The 21417-nt window shown below is 53.4% G+C and overlaps 1 protein-coding gene across 1 annotated transcript in view; it reads right to left on the reverse strand.

Annotated features, from left to right (window-relative positions):
* LOC130380380 (serine/threonine-protein kinase WNK1-like) overlaps positions 1-21417 on the reverse strand; it is an 84313-nt gene that overhangs the window by 16674 nt on the left and 46222 nt on the right. Inside the window, exons 5-22 of the mRNA XM_056587561.1 lie at positions 20855-21391; positions 18207-18296; positions 12979-13044; positions 10723-11007; positions 10314-10387; positions 8215-8413; positions 7098-7214; positions 6842-6952; positions 6642-6684; positions 5539-5679; positions 4599-5173; positions 4195-4283; positions 3606-3934; positions 3442-3503; positions 1150-1227; positions 982-1018; positions 675-751; positions 1-249 (exon numbers count right to left, since the gene is read on the reverse strand). The exon at positions 1-249 is cut by the window's left edge and continues 48 nt beyond it. Coding sequence (XP_056443536.1) covers positions 1-249; positions 675-751; positions 982-1018; positions 1150-1227; positions 3442-3503; positions 3606-3934; positions 4195-4283; positions 4599-5173; positions 5539-5679; positions 6642-6684; positions 6842-6952; positions 7098-7214; positions 8215-8413; positions 10314-10387; positions 10723-11007; positions 12979-13044; positions 18207-18296; positions 20855-21391 — 3159 coding nt within the window. The remainder of the gene's footprint in view (positions 250-674; positions 752-981; positions 1019-1149; positions 1228-3441; positions 3504-3605; positions 3935-4194; positions 4284-4598; positions 5174-5538; positions 5680-6641; positions 6685-6841; positions 6953-7097; positions 7215-8214; positions 8414-10313; positions 10388-10722; positions 11008-12978; positions 13045-18206; positions 18297-20854; positions 21392-21417) is intronic.

Genomic DNA, 21417 nt, shown 5'->3' on the forward strand with positions numbered 1-21417 from the left:
GGGAGGGAGAGAGCCTCCGGCAGTCCGATGGGCAATGGGGGAGGGGAGCCCGTCCACCACATCCCCCCGCGGGACGGCCCTCCTCAGCGGGGTGGAGGAGGCCTGGTGCAGGGTGCTCTCCGGGCTGCAGCCAGGGGAGGAGGTGGAGGAGGAGGAGGTGGAGGAGGAGGAGGAGGAGGAGGAGCTGGTGGAGGAGGACTCTGGGCAGGGTGGGTATCTTAAGGGAGTCTCGTCGGGAGCCAAGGAGACCTAAGATGGTATGAGAGGGAGGGGGAGAGAGAGGGGGGGAGAGAGAGAGAGAGAGAGAGAGAGAGAGAGAGAGAGAGAGAGAGAGAGAGAGACAGAGACAGAGACAGAGACAGAGACAGAGACAGAGACAGAGAGAGGGGGAGAGAGAGAGAGAGAGAGAGAGAGAGAGAGAGAGAGAGAGAGAGAGAGAGAGAGAGAGAGAGAGACAGAGACAGAGACAGAGACAGAGACAGAGACAGAGACAGAGACAGAGAGAGGGAGGGGGAGAGAGAGAGAGAGAGAGAGAGAGAGAGAGAGAGAGAGAGAGAGAGAGAGAGAGAGAGAGAGAGAGAGAATGATGAAACTAAGCATCATAGGGTTCAATTCCCTGAAGACTACTAGCTACTGGAGTCTTGCAGGTGTTTTCTTTCTGAGCGTTTCATTACCTGGAATCTTCCCAGTTTGATCGCAGCAGGAGGGATGAGGGTGATCTCTCCCTCCTCTCCCTCAGAGGGGAAGGGACCTGGAGCAAGAGAGAGAAAGAGACAGAAAGAAGGACAGAGAGAGAGAGAGAGAGAGAGAGAGAGAGAGAGAGAGAGAGAGAGACAGAGACAGAGAGATGGAGGGGGAGACAGAGAGATTGACAAAGGGAGAGAAAAATATAAATTCATAAAAATAAAAAAAGGTCAACAATTGGCGAGGTCAACAATTAAGCTGACAAATAGATGATGAACATAAAGAGCTGAAACCTACTTGGTTGTCCTCCGGAAGACATGCCGGTGAGAGAAGCCTGAGTATAAGAGACACAGTAATATTACATTACATGTGATGGAACTACGATCCCAACTTCAGCAGGGGTCCGCTTAAACTAGTATAGACAGCCCCAGATGGGTAACTCTGTGTGTGTGTGTGTGCGTTAACCTGTGTGTGTGTGCTCACGGTCTCCGGGCTCAGAGCTCTCCTGAGCTGGGCGTCCAGGTCCTCCAGAGGCTGCTGGGACTACAGACGAGTAGAGCAGGCAGTTAGCATACACACACACGCACACACACACACACAAGCACATAAAGACACACACACAACAATCCAGGCTGAATGACATGAATCTACGTGTGTGTGTGTGTTTGCTTTTTGATTGCAGCTCAACAGCGAGAGAGGACAGGCCTATCCCGCGCAAGTTAGGCAAGACACAGGGGGGGGTCCCGGCAGCCAAGAGCCCGGGTCACGCCCCCCCCCCTCGTCGGATGTTTCCCTGATAAATAGGCAGCTCTATTTTTAGGACGCGGCATTCATAGCCAAAACAAAAGCTGCCTGGCGTTTAAGCCAGATTAAACGGCAGCGATGACCCCGGGGTTGTCCTGATATCTGTCGGTCTGTCTGTCTGTCTGTCGGTGTTCTGCCTGTCTGTCTGTCTGTCGGTGTTCTGCCTGTCTGTCTGTCTGTCTGTCTGTGTCTGTCCGTCCTGCCTGACCGACTCTTTTAGTGCCCTTGACTAGATCCCCTTCTGACTGTCACGTCTGTCTCTGTGTTCCCCTTGTGCAGGAGAGGGAATTGTTTGCATGGTGGCCTTGTGAGGTTGTTCCATGTAGTTCTCCACCCATCACAGTGGTCTGACTGGTTGATCTGGTGGCTATGGTTGTTGTTAATTGTCAATGGTTAATAATTGTTAACAACAACCCTCATTGAATGTCAGAAGGGAAAGCAGAAGAAAGGAAAATAAATAAAAGAAGCTAAGCTGTCTCATTTGTCCAAGCTCGGAAGAAATTGCAAGCAATAAAATGTGTGTTCTTGCAGCAGATGTACGCTGTAATTATTATAATAGAACCAGCTTGTGTGAGAGGCTAGGCTCAATGGTGACAAAAACTCAGCAGCTCACAGCTTGAATTGCTCACAGGGTTAAATAACATTTCCTCTGTCTTTGATTGCAATAGCAGCAGGAGAGCAGTTAACAGCATCCCGTCACCACAAGGCCTGACGCGCTGAGCATTGAAGACTGACTCTAGCTGGACGCGAGGAACAGAATGGCATTGTGGTGTATTGTCTCTCTCCTGAGCAGTGACAGGCCAGCACTCCGTTAATGCCCCCAAATACGCCCGGGGAGTGAACAACATTTGCTTTCTAAGTACTTTGCGGAATTACATCAGGATGATCCTGTTTTACACGAGCAAAACCTCTTCTGTCTGATAGAAGATCCTGTTTTACACGAGCATAACCTCTTCTGTCTGATGGACAGAACAGCCATGGGAGGTGGAGGGCCAATCAGTGCACTGCAGAGCACGGTGGTGTTGTGAGGGAGAAAGGAGCAACACCTGTGATAGACAGGGGCCGGGGTGGGATGACTGCAGCTCTGCAGAAGGGGGGATACCGGCCTATACACGGACATATGAACACAGGAGAGGGGATGGAGAGGAAAAGGGACACAAAGGGAGTTCCGATTAGGAAGGAGAGGCTCAGCTGTAAATGTGTGTAACGTTGAGTCACTGTTAGTGGAAGGCCAGAGACAGGCTGCAACACAACGCTGTGTGTCTGTGGCTTTCTATGAACCATGGTCAGCAGAGGTTAAAGTGGAAGTCAATGTCTGGTCAGAGCTCCTAACCCTCAGTAGGTAGTTAGTCAGAGAGCTGGGTTAGGTATGTGAAGTACACTGTATTAGGAGCATCCTTAGGAGTATCCTCAGAACCATCGCTGTGTCCCACAGACAGGGCCACAGAACGCTCATGCACTCAGCCCAGCTCAGCCTGCCGCTGAAGTATTACAAACAAAGGAGCAGCGCAATTCATTCAGAAATAGAGTTTGGTGCATTTAGAGGTTTTTGTGGATTAGTAAAATGTTAATGTAAATGGCTTGGAACAGAATCTAACCGAATCAATTCTGTTCACGAACACATTACTATTTCCATTGACTACAACTACTACTCAACTGCTACTCCACTACTACTCAACTCTTTAAATACTTTAAATCTACCACCTCATGAGGGAAAACTGACATCAAGGCTGGGTTGTTAATAAACCACCTAAGGTGCTGACCGAGCATCCGTCTCCCACTGCTTGGTGCTGACAGACAGAAGCAGTCGCTCCCAGTGACTCTGTGATGGGTGTGACGACAGACAGAAGCAGTCGCTCCCAGTGACTCTGTGATGGGTGTGACGACAGACAGAAGCAGTCGCTCCCAGTGACTCTGTGATGGGTGTGACGACAGACAGAAGCAGTCGCTCACCGAGACTCTGGACAGAGGGGTTTTGGATGGAGTGGTCGGGCCATAGGTTGCAGCAGGCATACCTGTGAAAAGTACACTCTATGGGTCACAAAATAACCCTTATCTTTTGATCAGGAATGAGGATAAACGACTGAATAAAACAAGAGGTGCTTCTCTGTGCTTACTGGTCTGGGCGGGGGCGGTGGTCGGAGTTCCAGGACCCTGGGCCGTGGTTGACGGCCCCCCAGCGGCCAAGGCTAGGCTGGGGGGGGGCACCGGCGCACCGGCCGACTGGCCAGAGGTCGGCGAGGTCACGGAGGTCGTGGAGGTAGAGAAGGGGCCCCCGGGTGCGGCCGGGGCCCCCAGGGGGGCCCCCGCCGCGGGGTCTCCGGCCGGGAGCTCCCCCTGGGCTGCCGGGGCGGCCCCGCCCAGGTCGCTGAACAGGGAGCGGAGCTTCTTGTCCAGCGTGTGGATGTCGTCCACCTTGCCCTGGGGGTCCACGGCCGCCTCACACCTGAGGCAGAGGGGGGGGGGGCAGCCCTCAGCGTCACTCATGACCCCATTAGGGTGCATCGTCAGCTAAGAGACCAGGATGGTCAACCCATTCCTAGGAATGGGCTGACCACCTTTAACTCCCTGAACAATCCATTGGACCTTCTGCTGTAATGAAGAACATTCTACCTTCATCAGCTCTCACAGATGGACACAATTAGTTTGGGAGATAACATGACTTGGTGACAGAGAAGCAGTTAATGCGCAGACATGAACACACACCTGGCGTCACACGGCTCCCCGTGGGTGTGGGCGTGCCCAGGCACAGCGGCGCCCGGGGGCTGGACGCCCGGGGGCTGGACGCCCGGGGGCTGGACGCCCGGGGCGGCGCCGGAGGTCAGAGAGGAGGAGGAAGGGGAGCCGGCGGGGGAGGAGGAGGAGTGCGAGGACTGGGCGGAGGTGGAGGGAACGAGCGGGGGCCCAGGGGCGGCTGTGGTGGTCCCCAGCGAGGGGCACAGAGAGGCAGGGGGGCTGGAGCAGGGCGGAGAGCGGCAGGAGAGAGGCTCCACGCCGCCACTACCGCTCCCCAGAGCAGGGGAAGAGGAGGAGGGCGTAGGAGGAGGGGGGGAGACGGAGGGGAGGGGGGCGGAGGGGAGCGAGGGCGGGGTGCTGCTAGAGGAACTGGCTGGGGGGGGGGGGGAGGACGAGGGGACAGGAGCGGCACACAACGCAGCAGAACCCTCGGGGTTGGTCTCCGAGGCGGCCCCCCGGGCCTGGGCCAAAGCCTGGGGCTGGATTAGTGCTTGGGCCGGGAGCTGCTGCAGACCCTGGGGTGTGGTCTGAGCTGACTGTGGTGTGGCTCCCTGTGCCGGCGTGACGAGGGATGGACCGGAGACGGGGAGGGGAGAGGCAGATGAGGAGGCGCTGGGTGTGGGGCAGACTGGGGGCGCAGAGGAAGAGGAGGAGGGGGGCTGGGGCAGAGGGGTATTTAACGGATGCTGCTCTGCTTGGGGCCCCGGAGCATCGCGGGGCCTGTCCTGGGAACCCGCTGTGGATCCACTGGGTCCTGCTGCCTGAGGCGCGGGGACAGAGGCAGGCTGTAAGGAGGGCTTGGTGGAGGGCAGTGAGGCCGGTGCGGTGCTGGGGCCCGGATCGTACTGGTTCTGCCTCAGCTCTGAGAAGGCCTTTTGTAGGGTGATGGCCCCGGCGGACTGGGACAAACCGGAGCCCTGGGCTGGAGATGGAGACGGGGCCGTAGAAGCTGGAACAAACCAGAACAACACGAGATCAGTCGACCTCCACGGAGACGGCATCAACCAGTCCAGCCAGCGCTGACACACACCATCTCGTTCACATACCTTTGCAGATATATGGGTTGGGTGTGCCTTCAGGCATTAGTAATGTATGTGCTTTGGATCTTCAGATAAGACTGACGTTTACTGCTTATTTAGTAGATTAGAGAACCTTTCAAAATGCCTTTGGGAGGTTCATGTTCATGGTTCACCAGGTTGCTTCTCATCATTTTACTGAAGAGGCGCTGTCTAAAGTCTGAAGGACGCTGTTGGGGCAATGTTGTAGGTATTGAGCACACACACTCACGCACATGCAAACATACACAGGGCTTACCTGTCTCTGAGGAGGATGTAGGCGTGGAGGGGGGCGGGGAGCTGGGTGCTAGTTCCTTCAGCCTGGACTCAGGTACAGGACTGATAATGAACCTGCGACCCGCTGAATGGACCACCTGGGTTGTTGCACTAGCTGGCGTGTCTGGGGGAGGGAGGGAGGGAGGGAGGGAGGGAGGGAGGGAGGGAGGGAGGGAGGGAGAGGGGAAGGAGAGAGAGAGGGGAGGGAGGGAGGGAGGGAGGGAGGGAGGGAGGGAGGGAGGGAGGGAGGGAGGGAGGGAGGGAGGGAGGACGATTGGAACGAGGGACATAGCTCCAGATCAATCAATGCATACGATTGGAACGAGGGACATATCTCCAGATCAATCAATGCATACGATTGGAACGAGGGACATAGCTCCAGATCAATCAATGCATACGATTGGAACGAGGGACATATCTCCAGATCAATCAATGCATACGATTGGAACGAGGGACATATCTCCAGATCAATCAATGCATACGATTGGAACGAGGGACATAGCTCCAGATCAATCAATGCATACGATTGGAACGAGGGACATATCTCCAGATCAATCAATGCATACGATTGGAACGAGGGACATATCTCCAGATACCTCGAGTTTGTAAAGCATAACTGCAGTGCAGAAAGGAACAAAGAGAGAGAGAGAGAAAGAGAAAACCTAATGAATTGAATTCTGTGTTGGAGTCCCTCTGGGCCCGGTCCCTCTGGGCCCGGCCCCTGACAACATAAGGGCCTATCTGGCCCCTCCCCTTTCACGCGCTTGCTTCCACACACTTTTTGTTGACTTGTGAACTCCAGCCTGAGAACAAACACCGCCTCACTGGAGAACTTCCTTCTGGCTCACTCTCTCCAAATCAGGATCAACTATTGTTTTATCTCTGCACACTCTGGATCATCGGAGACTTACATACCGTGCACAATCTGGCAGAGAGGGACTTTAGGAGTCATCGGTCTGCATCAAGACCCTGCTGGCACTAAAATGTACCTAATAGGTATAGTGCAATAAAACAGAAGGAGACGAGACAGTGAGGAATGCATAGAGCTGTACTGTAATAGGAAGGGGCTGGACTCTGTTGACCTACCTGGCATGGGGACGGACATCTGCATCTCTGGGTCTCCTGGCGCCTGGGGAACACAGAACGTCAACACGGGGATACAACAGGGGGGGGGGGGGACAATCATTAATTATTAATGACTGAGAGGAAACGCATCATTTAACAATTATAATAATGACGTCTTACATAAAAAGTGTATAAATAGTGAGTGAAAGAAAAATATTGACCTGGTGACTGTTTTCTCGTTCTAGACCTTTCTCGTCTGCGTTCTCTATCACCTCTCTGACCTGCTCAATGAACGACTCCCTCTCGCTCTCCAGGATGAACTCACTCAGGACCTGCACACGCACACACACACACACACACACACACGCGAGTCAGTTACAGAGTATATGTGGAAGGTATATATGTGTGTAAGGCTATTAGCATATTCATACAAAGGCAGTACATTGGGTACAGGCACCTAACAGGTAGTGTCCATACCATGATCTTCGCTATCTCCTCTGGGTTGTCCCCGTCAAGGTCAAACTTGAAGGTCACCATCTTTCTGTTGTGTGTCTCCAGCTGGCACTCTGCCACCCTGTCTCCCAGGTTAGAGATCTGCACGCACGCGACCACACAAGCAGTTTAGACGCGCACACATGTATGCAGGATAAAAGAATAACACGATCTGTTCAGAATCATGGACGGGGTAACCTAAACATTATTATGAATCCATTCGCTTCGGTAGCTGATGGAGGGCGGATGAAAGTGTGCACTGCGCCTTGTTTTCTACCCTTTACAAAGTCCAACCTCCGCTAGCTATCCTCTCCATCACCACATGTCCTTTATTCAGATGCCTTAGTCCACCACCGACCACGTTGACTGGGGGTGGAGTAGCCCTGGCCCTACTCCACCACCGACCACGTTGACTGGGGGTCAACGTGGTCGGTGGAGTAGCCCTGGCCTTACTCCACCACCGACCACGTTGACTGGGGGTTGAGTAGCCCTGGCCTTACTCCACCACCGACCACGTTGACTGGGGGTTGAGTAGCCCTGGCCTTACTCCACCACCGACCACGTTGACTGGGGGTCAACGTGGTCGGTGGAGTAGCCCTGGCCTTACTCCAGGTGGAGTAGCCCTGGCCTTACTCCACCACCGACCACGTTGACTGGGGGTTGAGTAGCCCTGGCCCTACTCCACCACCGACCACGTTGACTGGGGGTGGAGTAGCCCTGGCCCTACTCCACCACCGACCACGTTGACTGGGGGTGGAGTAGCCCTGGCCCTACTCCACCACCGACCACGTTGACTGGGGGTGGAGTAGCCCTGGCCTTACTCCACCACCGACCACGTTGACTGGGGGTTGAGTAGCCCTGGCCCTACTCCACCACCGACCACGTTGACTGGGGGTTGAGTAGCCCTGGCCCTACTCCACCACCGACCACGTTGACTGGGGGTGGAGTAGCCCTGGCCTGACGTGGAGCCGTGGGAGGACTGAGCTGCAGTGGCGGCGGCGGTCCGTCCTTCTGGACGTCTGAGAAGGCTCAGGGTCAGGGTCAGGCTCAGGGTCCAGGTCAGGCTCAGGGTCAGGGTTAGAGTTAGGGTTCGGGCTCTCACGTTGAGGACGTTGAGCTTGGCCTTGCCCGTCTTCTCGTGGCGCGAGCGGCTCCGCACCGAGCGCCGCTGATGGCGCTTCAGCGAGCGGCCCTCGTCACGCCCGCCGCCGCCGCCGCCGCCGCCGCCGCCACCACCGCCACCGCCGCCGCCGCCGCCGCCCTCGTTCCCATCGCTCAGACCGGACGCCTCCGAGTAGCCACTGAAGGGAGGAAACGAGAGAGAGGGGGAGAGGGGGAGGGGGACAAGTTCAGGAAGAGACAGACAAAGAGAAAGAGCAAGAGGAGGAAGAGAAAGAGGGAGAGGGAGAGAGAGGGAGGTTGGAGTGAGATGGAGAGAGAGGAGGGGGGAGGGAGAGGGAGAGAGAGGGAGGTTGGACGTGAGAGGGAGAGAGAGGAGGGGGGAGGGAGAGGGAGAGAGAGGGAGGTTGGAGTGAGAGGGAGAGAGAGGAGGGGGGAGGGAGAGAGAGGGAGGTTGGAGTGAGAGGTAGAGAGAGGAGGGGGGAGGGATAGGGAGAGAGAGGAGGGGGGAGGGAGAGGGAGAGAGAGGGAGGTTGGAGTGAGAGGGAGAGAGAGGAGGGGGGAGGGAGAGAGAGGGAGGTTGGAATGAGATGGAGAGAGAGGAGGGGGGAGGGAGAGGGAGAGAGAGGGAGGTTGGAATGAGAGGGAGAGAGAGGAAGGGGGAGGGAGAGGGAGAGAGAGGGAGGTTGGAGTGAGAGGGAGAGAGAGGAGGGGGGAGGGAGAGGGAGAGAGAGGGAGGTTGAAGTGAGAGGGAGAGAGAGGAGGGGGGAGGGAGAGGGAGAGAGAGGGAGGTTGGAGTGAGAGGGAGAGAGAGGAGGGGGGAGGGAGAGGGAGAGAGAGGGAGGTTGGAGTGAGATGGAGAGAGAGGAGGGGGGAGGGAGAGGGAGAGAGAGGGAGGTTGGAGTGAGAGGGAGAGAGAGGAGGGGGGAGGGAGAGAGAGGGAGGTTGGAGAGAGAGGGAGAGAGAGGAGGGGGGAGGGAGAGAGAGGGAGGTTGGAGTGAGAGGTAGAGAGAGGAGGGGGGAGGGAGAGGGAGAGAGAGGGAGGTTGGAGTGAGAGGGAGAGAGAGGAGGGGGGAGGGAGAGGGAGAGAGAGGGAGGTTGGAGTGAGAGGGAGAGAGAGGAGGGGGGAGGGAGAGAGAGGGAGGTTGGAGTGAGAGGTAGAGAGAGGAGGGGGGAGGGATAGGGAGAGAGAGGAGGGGGGAGGGAGAGGGAGAGAGAGGGAGGTTGGAGTGAGAGGGAGAGAGAGGAGGGGGGAGGGAGAGAGAGGGAGGTTGGAGTGAGAGGTAGAGAGAGGAGGGGGGAGGGATAGGGAGAGAGAGGGAGGTTGGAATGAGAGGGAGAGAGAGGAAGGGGGAGGGAGAGGGAGAGAGAGGGAGGTTGAGTGAGAGGGAGAGAGAGGAGGGGGGAGGGAGAGGGAGAGAGAGGGAGGTTGGAGTGAGAGGGAGAGAGAGGAGGGGGGAGGGAGAGGGAGAGAGAGGGAGGTTGAAGTGAGAGGGAGAGAGAGGAGGGGGGAGGGATAGGGAGAGAGAGGGAGGTTGGAGTGAGAGGTAGAGAGAGGGAGGTTGGAGTGAGAGGGAGAGAGAGGAAGGGGGAGGGAGAGGGAGAGAGAGGGAGGTTGAAGTGAGAGGGAGAGAGAGGAGGGGGGAGGGAGAGGGAGAGAGAGGGAGGTTGGAGTGAGAGGTAGAGAGAGGGAGGTTGGAGTGAGAGGGAGAGAGAGGAGGGGGGAGGGAGAGGGAGTGAGAGGGAGAGAGAGGAGGGGGGAGGGAGAGGGAGAGAGGTTGGAGTGAGAGGGAGAGAGAGGAGGTTGGAGTGAGAGGGAGAGAGAGGAGGTTGGAGTGAGAGGGAGAGAGAGGAGGTTGGAGTGAGAGGGAGAGAGAGGAGGTTGGAGTGAGAGGGAGAGAGAGGAGGGGGGAGGGAGAGGGAGTGAGAGGGAGAGAGAGGAGGGGGGAGGGAGAGGGAGTGAGAGGGAGAGAGAGGAGGGGGGAGGGAGAGAGAGGGAGGTTGGCTTGACGAGACCAACTGAAAGCATTAAATCATGACAGAGTTCAGAGAGGTCTCACAGACGGAGCTCGATAAGGTCACCTCTCCACAGATGACTGCTGCACTTGAGTTGGTTGAAGTTGAAATTGGGACTGCTCAGGATTCTGAGAGGCAGGCTGAAACACACACACACACACACACACACACACACACACACACACACACACACACACACACACACACGTACACCATGTCATCATGATCAAAGTAAACGTAACCACACCATTGTCTGTAAGGATAACACATGCCTAGCCACTCCCATGTCTGAAGCCATAACAGCACCTTGTTAACCAACTCTTATCCACCATTCAGTTTATATTAAGACCACCACTTGATAATATGCAGCAGTCCACTCCCTCAGGTCCCGACCCTACAGAGCCCGCTTATCACCATGCTCCTAGCGCTATGCTAAGAGAGGCAGCAGTGCTGGGGGGCTGTCCTTCACCTGTACCTGGGGAGGGGCCTCCGTGAGAGGGGCCTCCGCGGGAGGGTCAGGAGGGGCGGGGACAACGCTGATGACGGGCACCACACTGGCCAATGGCTGAGGCCCTTTGGGGGCGGACACAGGAGGAGGAGGAGGAGGGGGAGCTAGAGCCGGCCCCCCGACAATAGGAAGTGGAAGAGTGCTGGGAGGGGAGGCGACCCCCCCTGTGGGCATGGCAACAGGAAGGGTGGGCAACGGAGCAGGAAGAGGCGCCATGGCAACGGCAGAAGAGGCGGATGAAGTGGCGTTAGGCTGAGGATAGGGTAAAGGGGGGTAGAGGGAAACAATATAGGGAACGGAAGAAAGGAAACACAAGAGGAAGCAGGGAGCAGACATTTATTATAGGTTATAAAGAACAGGAAAGGAAAGGAGGGAGTGAGCGGAGGGGAAAGGTTAGAGAATAGGACAGAAAGCTGGAGGACACGTAGCTGACTTCATTTGTTGGGACAGCAAAAGTAGGAAAAAGGGGAATCCTTTAAAAAGCAAAATCAGAGTTTCCAATGCATTGGCCTTCAAGACGCTATCGTTCCCTCGCTCCAATAGGAGCGACCTCTGCTTACTGACTGCAGGAGACATCTTCACACACCAGGCAAACAGCTAGTCAATACGTTTCAGTCTACAGTTCACCTACAGTCTAAACTCTAGATATCATCTAGTTTAGACATTAGATGATATCTACAGTATAGACTGCAGATATCATCTAGTTTAGACTGTAGATATCATCTAGTTTAGACTGTAGATATCATCTAGTTTAGACTGCAGATATCATCTAGTTTAGACATTAGATGATACATACAGTATAGACTGTAGATATCATCTAGTTTAGACATTAGATGATATCTACAGTATAGACTGTAGATATCATCTAGTTTAGACTGCAGATATCATCTAGTTTAGACATTAGATGATATCTACAGTATAGACTGCAGATATCATCTAGTTTAGACTGTAGATATCATCTAGTTTAGACTGCAGATATCATCTAGTTTAGACTGCAGATATCATCTAGTCTAGACTGTAGATGATATCTACAGTCTAGACTGTAGATATCATCTACAGTCTAGACTGTAGATATCATCTAGTTTAGACTGTAGATATCATCTACAGTCTAGACTGTAGATGATATCTACAGTCTAGACTGTAGATTTCATCTAGTTTTGACTGTAGATGATATCTACACAAACTACCACAGAGGACAATGCACTTCCTACAGAAACCGTTCTGTGATTAGTATCTATGGGCCTTTATGGATTATTGATATTATAAGACCTTCTTGTTTTACATTTAACACAAGCTATATCATCAATCCTGTTTTCCTTTAGAGGCTATTGCAAGGTCTTTAACATGTAGGAGACACCTAATCTATTTGGGACTTTGTACGTCATGCACACCCATACGTGTGCGCACACACACACACACACACACACACACACACACACACACACACACACACACACACACACACACACACACACACACACACACACACACACACACACACACAAACACCTTGCACAGAGCTAGCTGGTAGAGAATATAGAGGTGTTCAATGCTAGGAGATGGGCTGAGCTCACAGAACTACACACAAAACCACCAGGATTTAACACACCACAAAACAGTCACCACATAGGTATCGCATGAATTCAGACACAAATGATAAGAACCACACATACAAATACACACAAACAAACGCACGCACACACAAACACAACCAACATGCGTTCACATCACATCACAGAATACATTCCACATAGGCACAATATGAATACACACACGTATGATAATGAAAGCACACGCACACAAAACAAGACCTCATAATAAATGTAGACAGAATGCCGACGGGAATGCCAGCAAAGGACGAAAAGAACACAGAAACTCAAATGAGGAAGAATTGGTTAAAGGATACGGCATGCAGCGCCTAACTAACAGATACTGAAAAAAACACACATGGGACTTTGATTTCTTTATTTTCCTGTTCTCTTCAAGTGAATTATTGTGCATTTACAATTGTGGATGTCTGCAGCCAATAGGGGTTAGCGGTTTATATCTAGTTTGTCCCATCATTGAATCGGGAAGCCTTGTAAAGCGAGATCAGGACAGACTGCCTTCGGATGCTGTGTGTACAGATTATATATATATATGTATATATATATATATATATATTATACGCCTGATGTTGTGTTGTGATGGTTGTTGTGGTGGTTTGATCAGTGTGTCTGTTACCTGTGCAGGAGAGTGGGAGGTGCTCTGCATTGACACACTGCTGCTGGGCTGAACTGGTGGAGCAGTCTTAGAGAAGAAGGGGAGGAGAGGAGGGAGTTACAAACAACCCCCATATGAACAGAGAGGAGGAGAGAGGAGAGAGGAGGAGAGAGGAGAGAGGAGAGAGGAGAGGGAGGAGAGGAGGAGAGAGGAGAGGGAGGAGGAGAGAGGAGAGAGGAGAGGGAGGAGAGGAGAGGGAGGAGGAGGAGAGAGGAGAGAAGAAGAGAGGGAGGAGGAGAGGAGGAGAGAGGAGGTGAAGGAGAGAGGAGGAGAGAGGAGAGAAGAAGAGAGGGAGGAGGAGAGAGGAGGAGAGAGGAGAGAGAGGAGAGAAGAAGAGAGGGAGGAGGAGAGAAGAGAGAGGAGGAGAGAGGAGAGGGAGGAGGAGGAGAGAGGAGAGAAGAAGAGAGGGAGGAGGAGAGGAGGAGAGAGGAGGTGAAGGAGAGAGGAGGAGAGAGGAGAGGGAGGAGGAGAGAGGAGAGAAGAAGAGAGGGAGGAGGAGAGAGGAGAGAGAGGAGAGAAGAAGAGAGGGAGGAGGAGAGAGGAGAGGGAGGAGGGGAGAGAGGAGGAGAGAGGAGAGGGAGGAGAGAGGGGGGGAGGAGGAGAGAGGAGAGAAGAAGAGAGGGAGGAGGAGGAGAGAGGAGAGAAGAAGAGAGGGAGGAGGAGAGGAGGAGAAGGAGAGAGGAGGAGAGAGGAGAGAAGAAGAGAGAGAGGAGGAGAGAGGAGAGAAGAAGAGAGGAGAGAGGAGGAGAGAGGAGAGAGGAGGAGAGAGGAGAGGGAGGAGGAGGAGAGAGGAGAGAAGAAGAGAGGGAGGAGGAGAGGAGGAGAGAGGAGGTGAAGGAGAGAGGAGGAGAGAGGAGAGAAGAAGAGAGGGAGGAGGAGAGAGGAGGAGAGAGGAGAGAGGAGAGGGAGGAGGGGAGAGAGGAGGAGAGAGGAGAGGGAGGAGAGAGGGGGGGGAGGAGGAGAGGAGGGAGTTACAAACAACCCCGATATGAACAGAGAGGAGGAGAGAGGAGAGGGAGGAGGAGAGAGGAGAGAGGAGGAGAGAGGAGAGAGGAGGTGAAGGAGAGAGGAGGAGAGAGGAGAGGGAGGAGGAGAGAGGAGAGGGAGGAGAGAGGGGGGTGAGGAGAGAGGAGGAGAGGAGGAGGAGGAGAGGAGGAGGAGGAGAGAGGAGGAGAGAGGAGAGAGGAGAGAGGGGAGGGAGGAGATAGGAGGAGAGAAGGAGAGAGGAGAAGGAGAGAGGAGAGGGAGGAGAGAGGAGAGGGAGGAGGAGAGAGGAGAGGGGAGGAGGAGAAGAGGGAGTTACAAACAACCCCCATATGAACAGAGAGGAGGAGAGAGGAGAGGGAGGAGGAGAGAGGAGAGAGGAGAGGGAGGAGAGGAGAGGAGAGAGGAGGAGAGAGGAGAGGAGAGAGGAGAGGGAGGAGGAGAGGAGGAGAGGAGGAGAGGAGGAGAGAGGAGAGAGAGGAGGAGAGAGAGGAGAGGGAGGAGGAGAGAGGAGGAGAGAAGAAGAGAGGGAGGAGGAGAGAGAGGAGGAGAGAGGAGAGGGAGGAGGAGAGAGGAGAGAAGAAGAGAGGGAGGAGGAGAGGAGGTGAAGGAGGAGAGAGGAGAGGAGAGAGGAGAGAGGAGAGAGGGGAGGGAGGAGATAGGAGGAGGAGGAGAGAGGAGGAGAGAGGAGAGGGAGGAGGAGAGAGAGGAGGAGAGAGGAGAGAAGAAGAGAGGGAGGAGGAGAGAGGAGGAGAGAGGAGAGGGAGGAGGAGGAGAGAGGAGAGAAGAAGAGAGGGAGGAGGAGAGGAGGTGAAGGAGGAGAGAGGAGAGGAGAGAGGAGAGAGGAGAGAGGGGAGGGAGGAGATAGGAGGAGGAGGAGAGAGGAGGTGAAGGAGAGAGGAGAGAGGAGAGAAGAAGAGAGGGAGGAGGAGAGAGGAGAGGGAGGAGGAGAGAGGAGGAGAGAGGAGAGAAGAAGAGAGGGAGGAGGAGAGAGGAGGAGAGAGGAGAGGGAGGAGGAGGAGAGAGGAGAGAAGAAGAGAGGGAGGAGGAGAGGAGGAGAGAGGAGGTGAAGGAGGAGAGAGGAGAGGAGAGAGGAGAGAGGAGGAGAGAGGAGGAGAGAGGAGAGAGGAGAGAGGAGAGGAGAGAGGAGAGGGAGGAGAGAGGAGAGGGAGGAGGAGAGAGGAGAGAGGAGAGAGGATAGGGAGGAGGAGAGAGGAGGGAGTTACAAACAACCCCGATATCTACGAAGAGGGCAGGTGAGAGAGGGAGAGAGTTGGAACAGAGGGGAGCAGAGCTTGGGGTAGGAGGGCAGTAGAGAGAGAGTTGGAACAGAGGGGAGCAGAGCATGGGGTAGGAGGGCAGTAGAGAGAGAGAGAGAGAGAGAGTTGGAACAGAGGGGAGCAGAGCTTGGGGTAGGAGGGCAGTAGAGAGAGAGAGAGAGAGAGAGAGTTGGAACAGAGGGGAGCAGAGCTTGGGGTAGGAGGGCAGTAGAGAGAGAGAGAGAGAGAGAGAGTTGGAACAGAGGGGAGCAGAGCTTGGGGTAGGAGGGCAGTAGAGAGAGAGAGAGTTGGAACAGAGGGGAGCAGAGCTTGGGGTAGGAGGGCAGTAGAGAGAGAGAGAGAGAGTTGGAACAGAGGGGAGCAGAGCATGGGGTAGGAGGGCAGTAGAGAGAGAGAGAGTTGGAACAGAGGGGAGCAGAGCTTGGGGTAGGAGGGCAGTAGAGAGAGAGAGAGTTGGAACAGAGGGGAGCAGAGCTTGGGGTAGGAGGGCAGTAGAGAGAGAGAGAGAGAGAGTTGGAACAGAGGGGAGCAGAGCTTGGGGTAGGAGGGCAGTAGAGAGAGAGAGAGTTGGAACAGAGGGGAGCAGAGCTTGGGGTAGGAGGGCAGTAGAGAGAGAGAGAGAGAGTTGGAACAGAGGGGAGCAGAGCTTGGGGTAGGAGGGCAGTAGAGAGAGAGAGAGTTGGAACAGAGGGGAGCAGAGCTTGGGGTAGGAGGGCAGTAGAGAGAGAGAGAGAGAGTTGGAACAGAGGGGAGCAGAGCTTGGGGTAAGAGGGGAGTAGAGAGAGAGTTGGAACAGAGGGGAGCAGAGCATGGGGTAGGAGGGCAGTAGAGAGAGAGTTGGAACAGAGGGGAGCAGAGCATGGGGTAGGAGGGCAGTAGAGAGAGAGAGAGTTGGAACAGAGGGGAGCAGAGCTTGGGGTAGGAGGGCAGTAGAGAGAGAGAGAGAGAGAGTTGGAACAGAGGGGAGCAGAGCTTGGGGTAGGAGGGCAGTAGAGAGAGAGAGAGAGAGAGTTGGAACAGAGGGGAGCAGAGCTTGGGGTAGGAGGGCAGTAGAGAGAGAGAGAGAGAGTTGGAACAGAGGGGAGCAGAGCTTGGGGTAGGAGGGCAGTAGAGAGAGAGAGAGAGAGTTGGAACAGAGGGGAGCAGAGCTTGGGGTAAGAGGGCAGTAGAGAGAGAGAGAGAGAGTTGGAACAGAGGGGAGCAGAGCTTGGGGTAAGAGGGGAGCTGCAGGAAGGAATGAACTAACTTTGTGCAGTTAAAGTTTGAATTAAATACAAACAAAGATCACCTCAATGGTCATATCATATATCAATATAAAATGTATAATATAATCAATTTAAATTGTTTTGATGACCACATAGCGTGACAAAGTCAGATTCACCTGATTTAATAAACCTTCGATTGAGTCATGACCTGCAACGCTTGATCTGCCATTAACGTTGCATTTCACGCCCCATCAAATCCCCTTAGTACTTATTACTTCATAACGAGCCGGGTGCCCTGGTGTGCGCCCCAGGGCGGGGGCCCACAGCTGGGGACCCCTAACCTGCACACTGGCTGACCCCCCTCAGCAACGGCGGCCCCTCCAAAGAGGATCCGTTTGTTATCGTAGCAGTAAAGGTAACGGCGCCAATGGAAAGCAGGGTTAAAGGCAGCTCGGGAAAACCAAGAGAGACAAGAGAAAGGAGTACAGCAAATGTTTTAAACATTCAGAAACAAAAGAAAAATCCAGAAGAACGATAGGTAGAGCGTTAGTACCTGAGTGGGAGGCATTGTGATGTAGAAACCTCCATGCTATAAAGTAAAAGATAGCTCAGCGTTTGGGATTCGGGAGATTCAGATTCCTACTGGTGTGCGGGGAGTGAATTAGTGTGAGCATGTCGTAAAGACGGCTAACCGAGGAAGAATGAGATGTCGTTAGAGATGATTAGACTGAACAAGACAACCCGCTATAACTAACTGAGAAATAATATCGTACTGTAGAGATTACTGCTTCCATGGGAAAAGCCATCAACTATTAACTTCTTTGTGAAATACCTGGCGAATTACTGAACTATCTTCTTATAACAGAAGGATCTCAAGAGTCAACATTTTGGTTTCCATGGTGAAAGTCTTCCAGACATGACATGGTTGCCTGCTGATATGATTTTGTTTGTCGTGAGACAGCAACAGGGTAGGCTATGACAAACACAACAGTGGAGCCTGAGGTGAGGCTGATTGACTCCTCTACCGTTATCAGGCTTCATTAATGCATATATACAAGGCGGTAGGCTATGACAAACACAACAGTGGAGCCTGAGGTGAGGCTGATTGACTCCTCTACCGTTATCAGGCTTCATTCATACATATATACAAGGCGGTAGGCTATGACAAACACAACAGTGGAGCCTGAGGTGAGGCTGATTGACTCCACTACCGTTATCAGGCTTCATTAATACATATATACAAGGCGGTAGGCTATGACAAACACAACAGTAGAGCCTGAGGTGAGGCTGATTGACTCCTCTACCGTTATCAGGCTTCATTAATGCATATATACAAGGCGGTAGGCTATGACAAACACAACAGTGGAGCCTGAGGTGAGGCTGATTGACTCCTCTACCGTTATCGGTCTTCATTAATGCATATATACAAGGCGGTAGGCTATGACAAACACAACAGTGGAGCCTGAGGTGAGGCTGATTGACTCCTCTACCGTTATCGGGCTTCATTAATGCATATATACAAGGCGGTAGGCTATGACAAACACAACAGTGGAGCCTGAGGTGAGGCTGATTGACTCCTCTACCGTTATCGGGCTTCATTAATGCATATATACAAGGCGGTAGGCTATGACAAACACAACAGTGGAGCCTGAGGTGAGGCTGATTGACTCCTCTACCGTTATCGGGCTTCATTAATGCATATATACAAGGCGGCGCTGACCTGTTGCAGGGTCCCAGGGGCTGCGGGCTGGGGGGGGGCTGCGGCCGGGGGCTGTCCAGGGGAGGGCTGGGGGGCGGGGGTCGGTGCCTGCTAAAGAGATGGAGCGAGAAAAAACAGCCAATCAGAACATATCTGGGGCGTTCAGAAAAGAGACTAGATGAAGATTTGTGCGAAATAAGTACAGTTTCAGTGTCCATTCTTTGCCTCCACTTTTCACACACAAAACACAAACATGGCGATTAGGAACCAGCTGCCGCCGGGACATGCATGCGTTATATCAGAGCCAGCAGTGCGAGCACAACGAGGTTAGTCCATCGGCGAGGCGCCACGTTTTCATGCAGCTAAGATCCCCCCTGGGATGCTCAAAGTGCGGTTATGATCGAGGGCAAACCAAGCAGGAGCTGCCTGCGGTGGTAAGAGGGGGCGATCAGGACAGTGGAACTACAAATAAACCTTCAGCAAGTAGTCCTGATTATTATCCTATGGTCTCCGAGCTGTGCCGCGTCACCCTCAACGTTTGATCCAAACCTCAAAGGTTTGGATCCTCTGCATGCTCTCCAGCATCATGTTCTGCAGTGCATGGGGACACAAGCCAATGATGATTGGCTACCAGAGCTTACAGTGCTAATCAGCGCTAATCCGGTTAAGGGAGGGCAACATGGATGATCCCTTAGAAGGCTGTGTGTGAGAATACACTTGGGTTCAAGCTCAGCCTTCTTAAAACACTATAGTAGCGGAAGGAGCTTGCTACAGTATATCTGCACATGGCTGAGCCCTGCCTGCACTCAGAGTCAAAGCCAACAGAATGAGGGAAAAGAAGTAATGAAGGTGAAGTCAAAAACACATTGTAGACAACAAGGTCTGGCAACTCAATGTAAAGTCATGAACAGAGAGCTTTGGTTAAGAGGAACAGCTGTGGTACTACACAAGAGTAGTACAACAGGATGACACTGATCTCAGCTCAGGGTTTAATAAGCGTCTGCCTCTGAACCTTGGGTTCAAAACGCATGATGTCAACGTACATTGGCTGGCATAGAACGGCTGATGGCCATGGTATTAAGCAACAAAACAGACATTTTCTGCATTAGGACAATGCTAGTCCAACCCCCTTCGTTTTTGTTGTATGTTTCTGTGCGTTTGTCCGTACAAAATCCACAAAGTCAGTTAACGTTATGATATTCATTATGTTTAACACTTCTGACCAAATGAAATCAATATAAGTAGATGAATAGTGTAGATAAAAAAACATATGTAATACATCAATATTACCTTCTAGATTGAGAACTGAATGGCTGAATTGACTTTGGATTTGCACTAGCACCAATGCATGTGTATGTGGTACATACCTGCACAAACACACATTTGTCATATACTGTCGTATATGAACATACACACAAAATTCTACTTACTGGTAATTAAACAAAATACAAAAAAATAAAAAGACAGACTGAAGAGGGTGTAGACCTTTAGCTTCAAAAGCTTTTACACAAGAGTGTGTCACCAAATGGACCTCCAGAACAGCGCTTCTCCGATCACTTGTCTGCTGCACCAGGACACTGGTTAAAGCATCCATTTGGTTTAACTTGAATTTGAGTTCTTCATTGCTATTGGATTCAGCTGCCAGACATTAAAGTAGGTCAGTTATCCCCCAGACAAATTTGGGAAGCAGATGAGACACACGCTGGAGTATAAACATTTTGAAGAAGTTAAAATAAAAATTTAAAACAGAACATTGACTGGATAAAAATAAAGACAAAATAAAGGCGAGCTGGGACTACAATGGAGGAGTACAACAATAGCATGGGGAACCCCCCGAGCACAAGTCCCAATTACCATTCTCTGATGGAGCTCATCTACAATTACAATCATTTATAAAGTACTCAGAACATTTAACGTTTTTTCCAAGGATTGGATAAATGTAAGCACTAAATCAAAACACGTTCCAGCCTAAGCAGTAACTGAATGAAGTGTAGCACTTGGCTCGGGTGAATTCTAGGGGTACAGGACTTATACCAGAGGGGGGTTATTCTAGGGGTACAGGGCTTATACCAGAGGGGGTTATTCTAGGGGTACAGGGCTTATATCAGAGGGGGTTATTCTAGGGTACAGGGCTTATACCAGAGGGGGTTATTCTAGGGGTACAGGGCTTATACCAGAGGGGGGTTATTCTAGGGGTACAGGGCTTATACCAGAGGGGGGGTATTCTAGGGGTACAGGGCTTATACCAGAGGGGGTTATTCTAGGGTACAGGGTTTATACCAGAGGGGGTTATTCTAGGGTACAGGGCTTATACCAGAGGGGGGGTATTCTAGGGGTACAGGGCTTATACCAGAGGGGGTTATTCTAGGGTACAGGGTTTATACCAGAGGGGGGGTATTCTAGGGGTACAGGGCTTATACCAGAGGGGGGGTATTCTAGGGGTACAGGGTTTATACCAGAGGGGGGTTATTCTAGGGGTACAGGGCTTATACCAGAGGGGGGTTATTCTAGGGTACAGGGCTTATACCAGAGGGGGGTTATTCTAGGGTACAGGGCTTATACCAGAGGGGGGTTATTCTAGGGTACAGGGCTTATACCAGAGGGGGGTTATTCTAGGGGTACAGGGCTTATACCAGAGGGGGGGTATTCTAGGGGTACAGGGCTTATACCAGAGGGGGGTTAGCCGCCTGCAGAGCCAGCATTGACTCATGGTACGTCATGTCGGGCTGGGCCGGTAGCACGCCCCCGTGGCGGACCCAGGCGCTCTGGATGAGGGACCCCAGCGGCGTGGAGGCTGCCCCCCCCGCAGGGCGCTCGGAGGAGGGCGTGAGGAGGAGGAAGCTCTGCTTGGAGGGCGGGTGGCCCTGGAGCTCGGCCGGCCCCCTGCCCTCAGGGTGCCCCCTGCCCTCAGGGTGCCGGTCGTAGGAGGACGGGTGGGGGATGGACTGGGCGGCGGAGGGGCCGTCGGCCACAGGGGGCAGAGGAGGGGGCGGGGGCGACTGGTACTCCCCCGCGTCCGAGGAGGCCACCGAGTCGCTGGACGGCTCGGGGCTCCTGTCCCGGGCGGCGCCCCCGTGGTGCAGGAGCAGGCTCCCCGGGGGCAGGGGCAGCTCGGGGCTGGTGTACGAGTACAGCTCCTCGGTCACGGGCTGCAGCCGGCTGTAGGAGCCCGAGCTGCCCGACCCGGAGCCCGGGCTCTCCTCCAGCTGGAGGTCCATGGAGCTCCGGCGGG

This window comes from Gadus chalcogrammus, chromosome 4, assembly GCF_026213295.1.
Source record: "Gadus chalcogrammus isolate NIFS_2021 chromosome 4, NIFS_Gcha_1.0, whole genome shotgun sequence".
NCBI lineage: Eukaryota > Metazoa > Chordata > Actinopteri > Gadiformes > Gadidae > Gadus > Gadus chalcogrammus.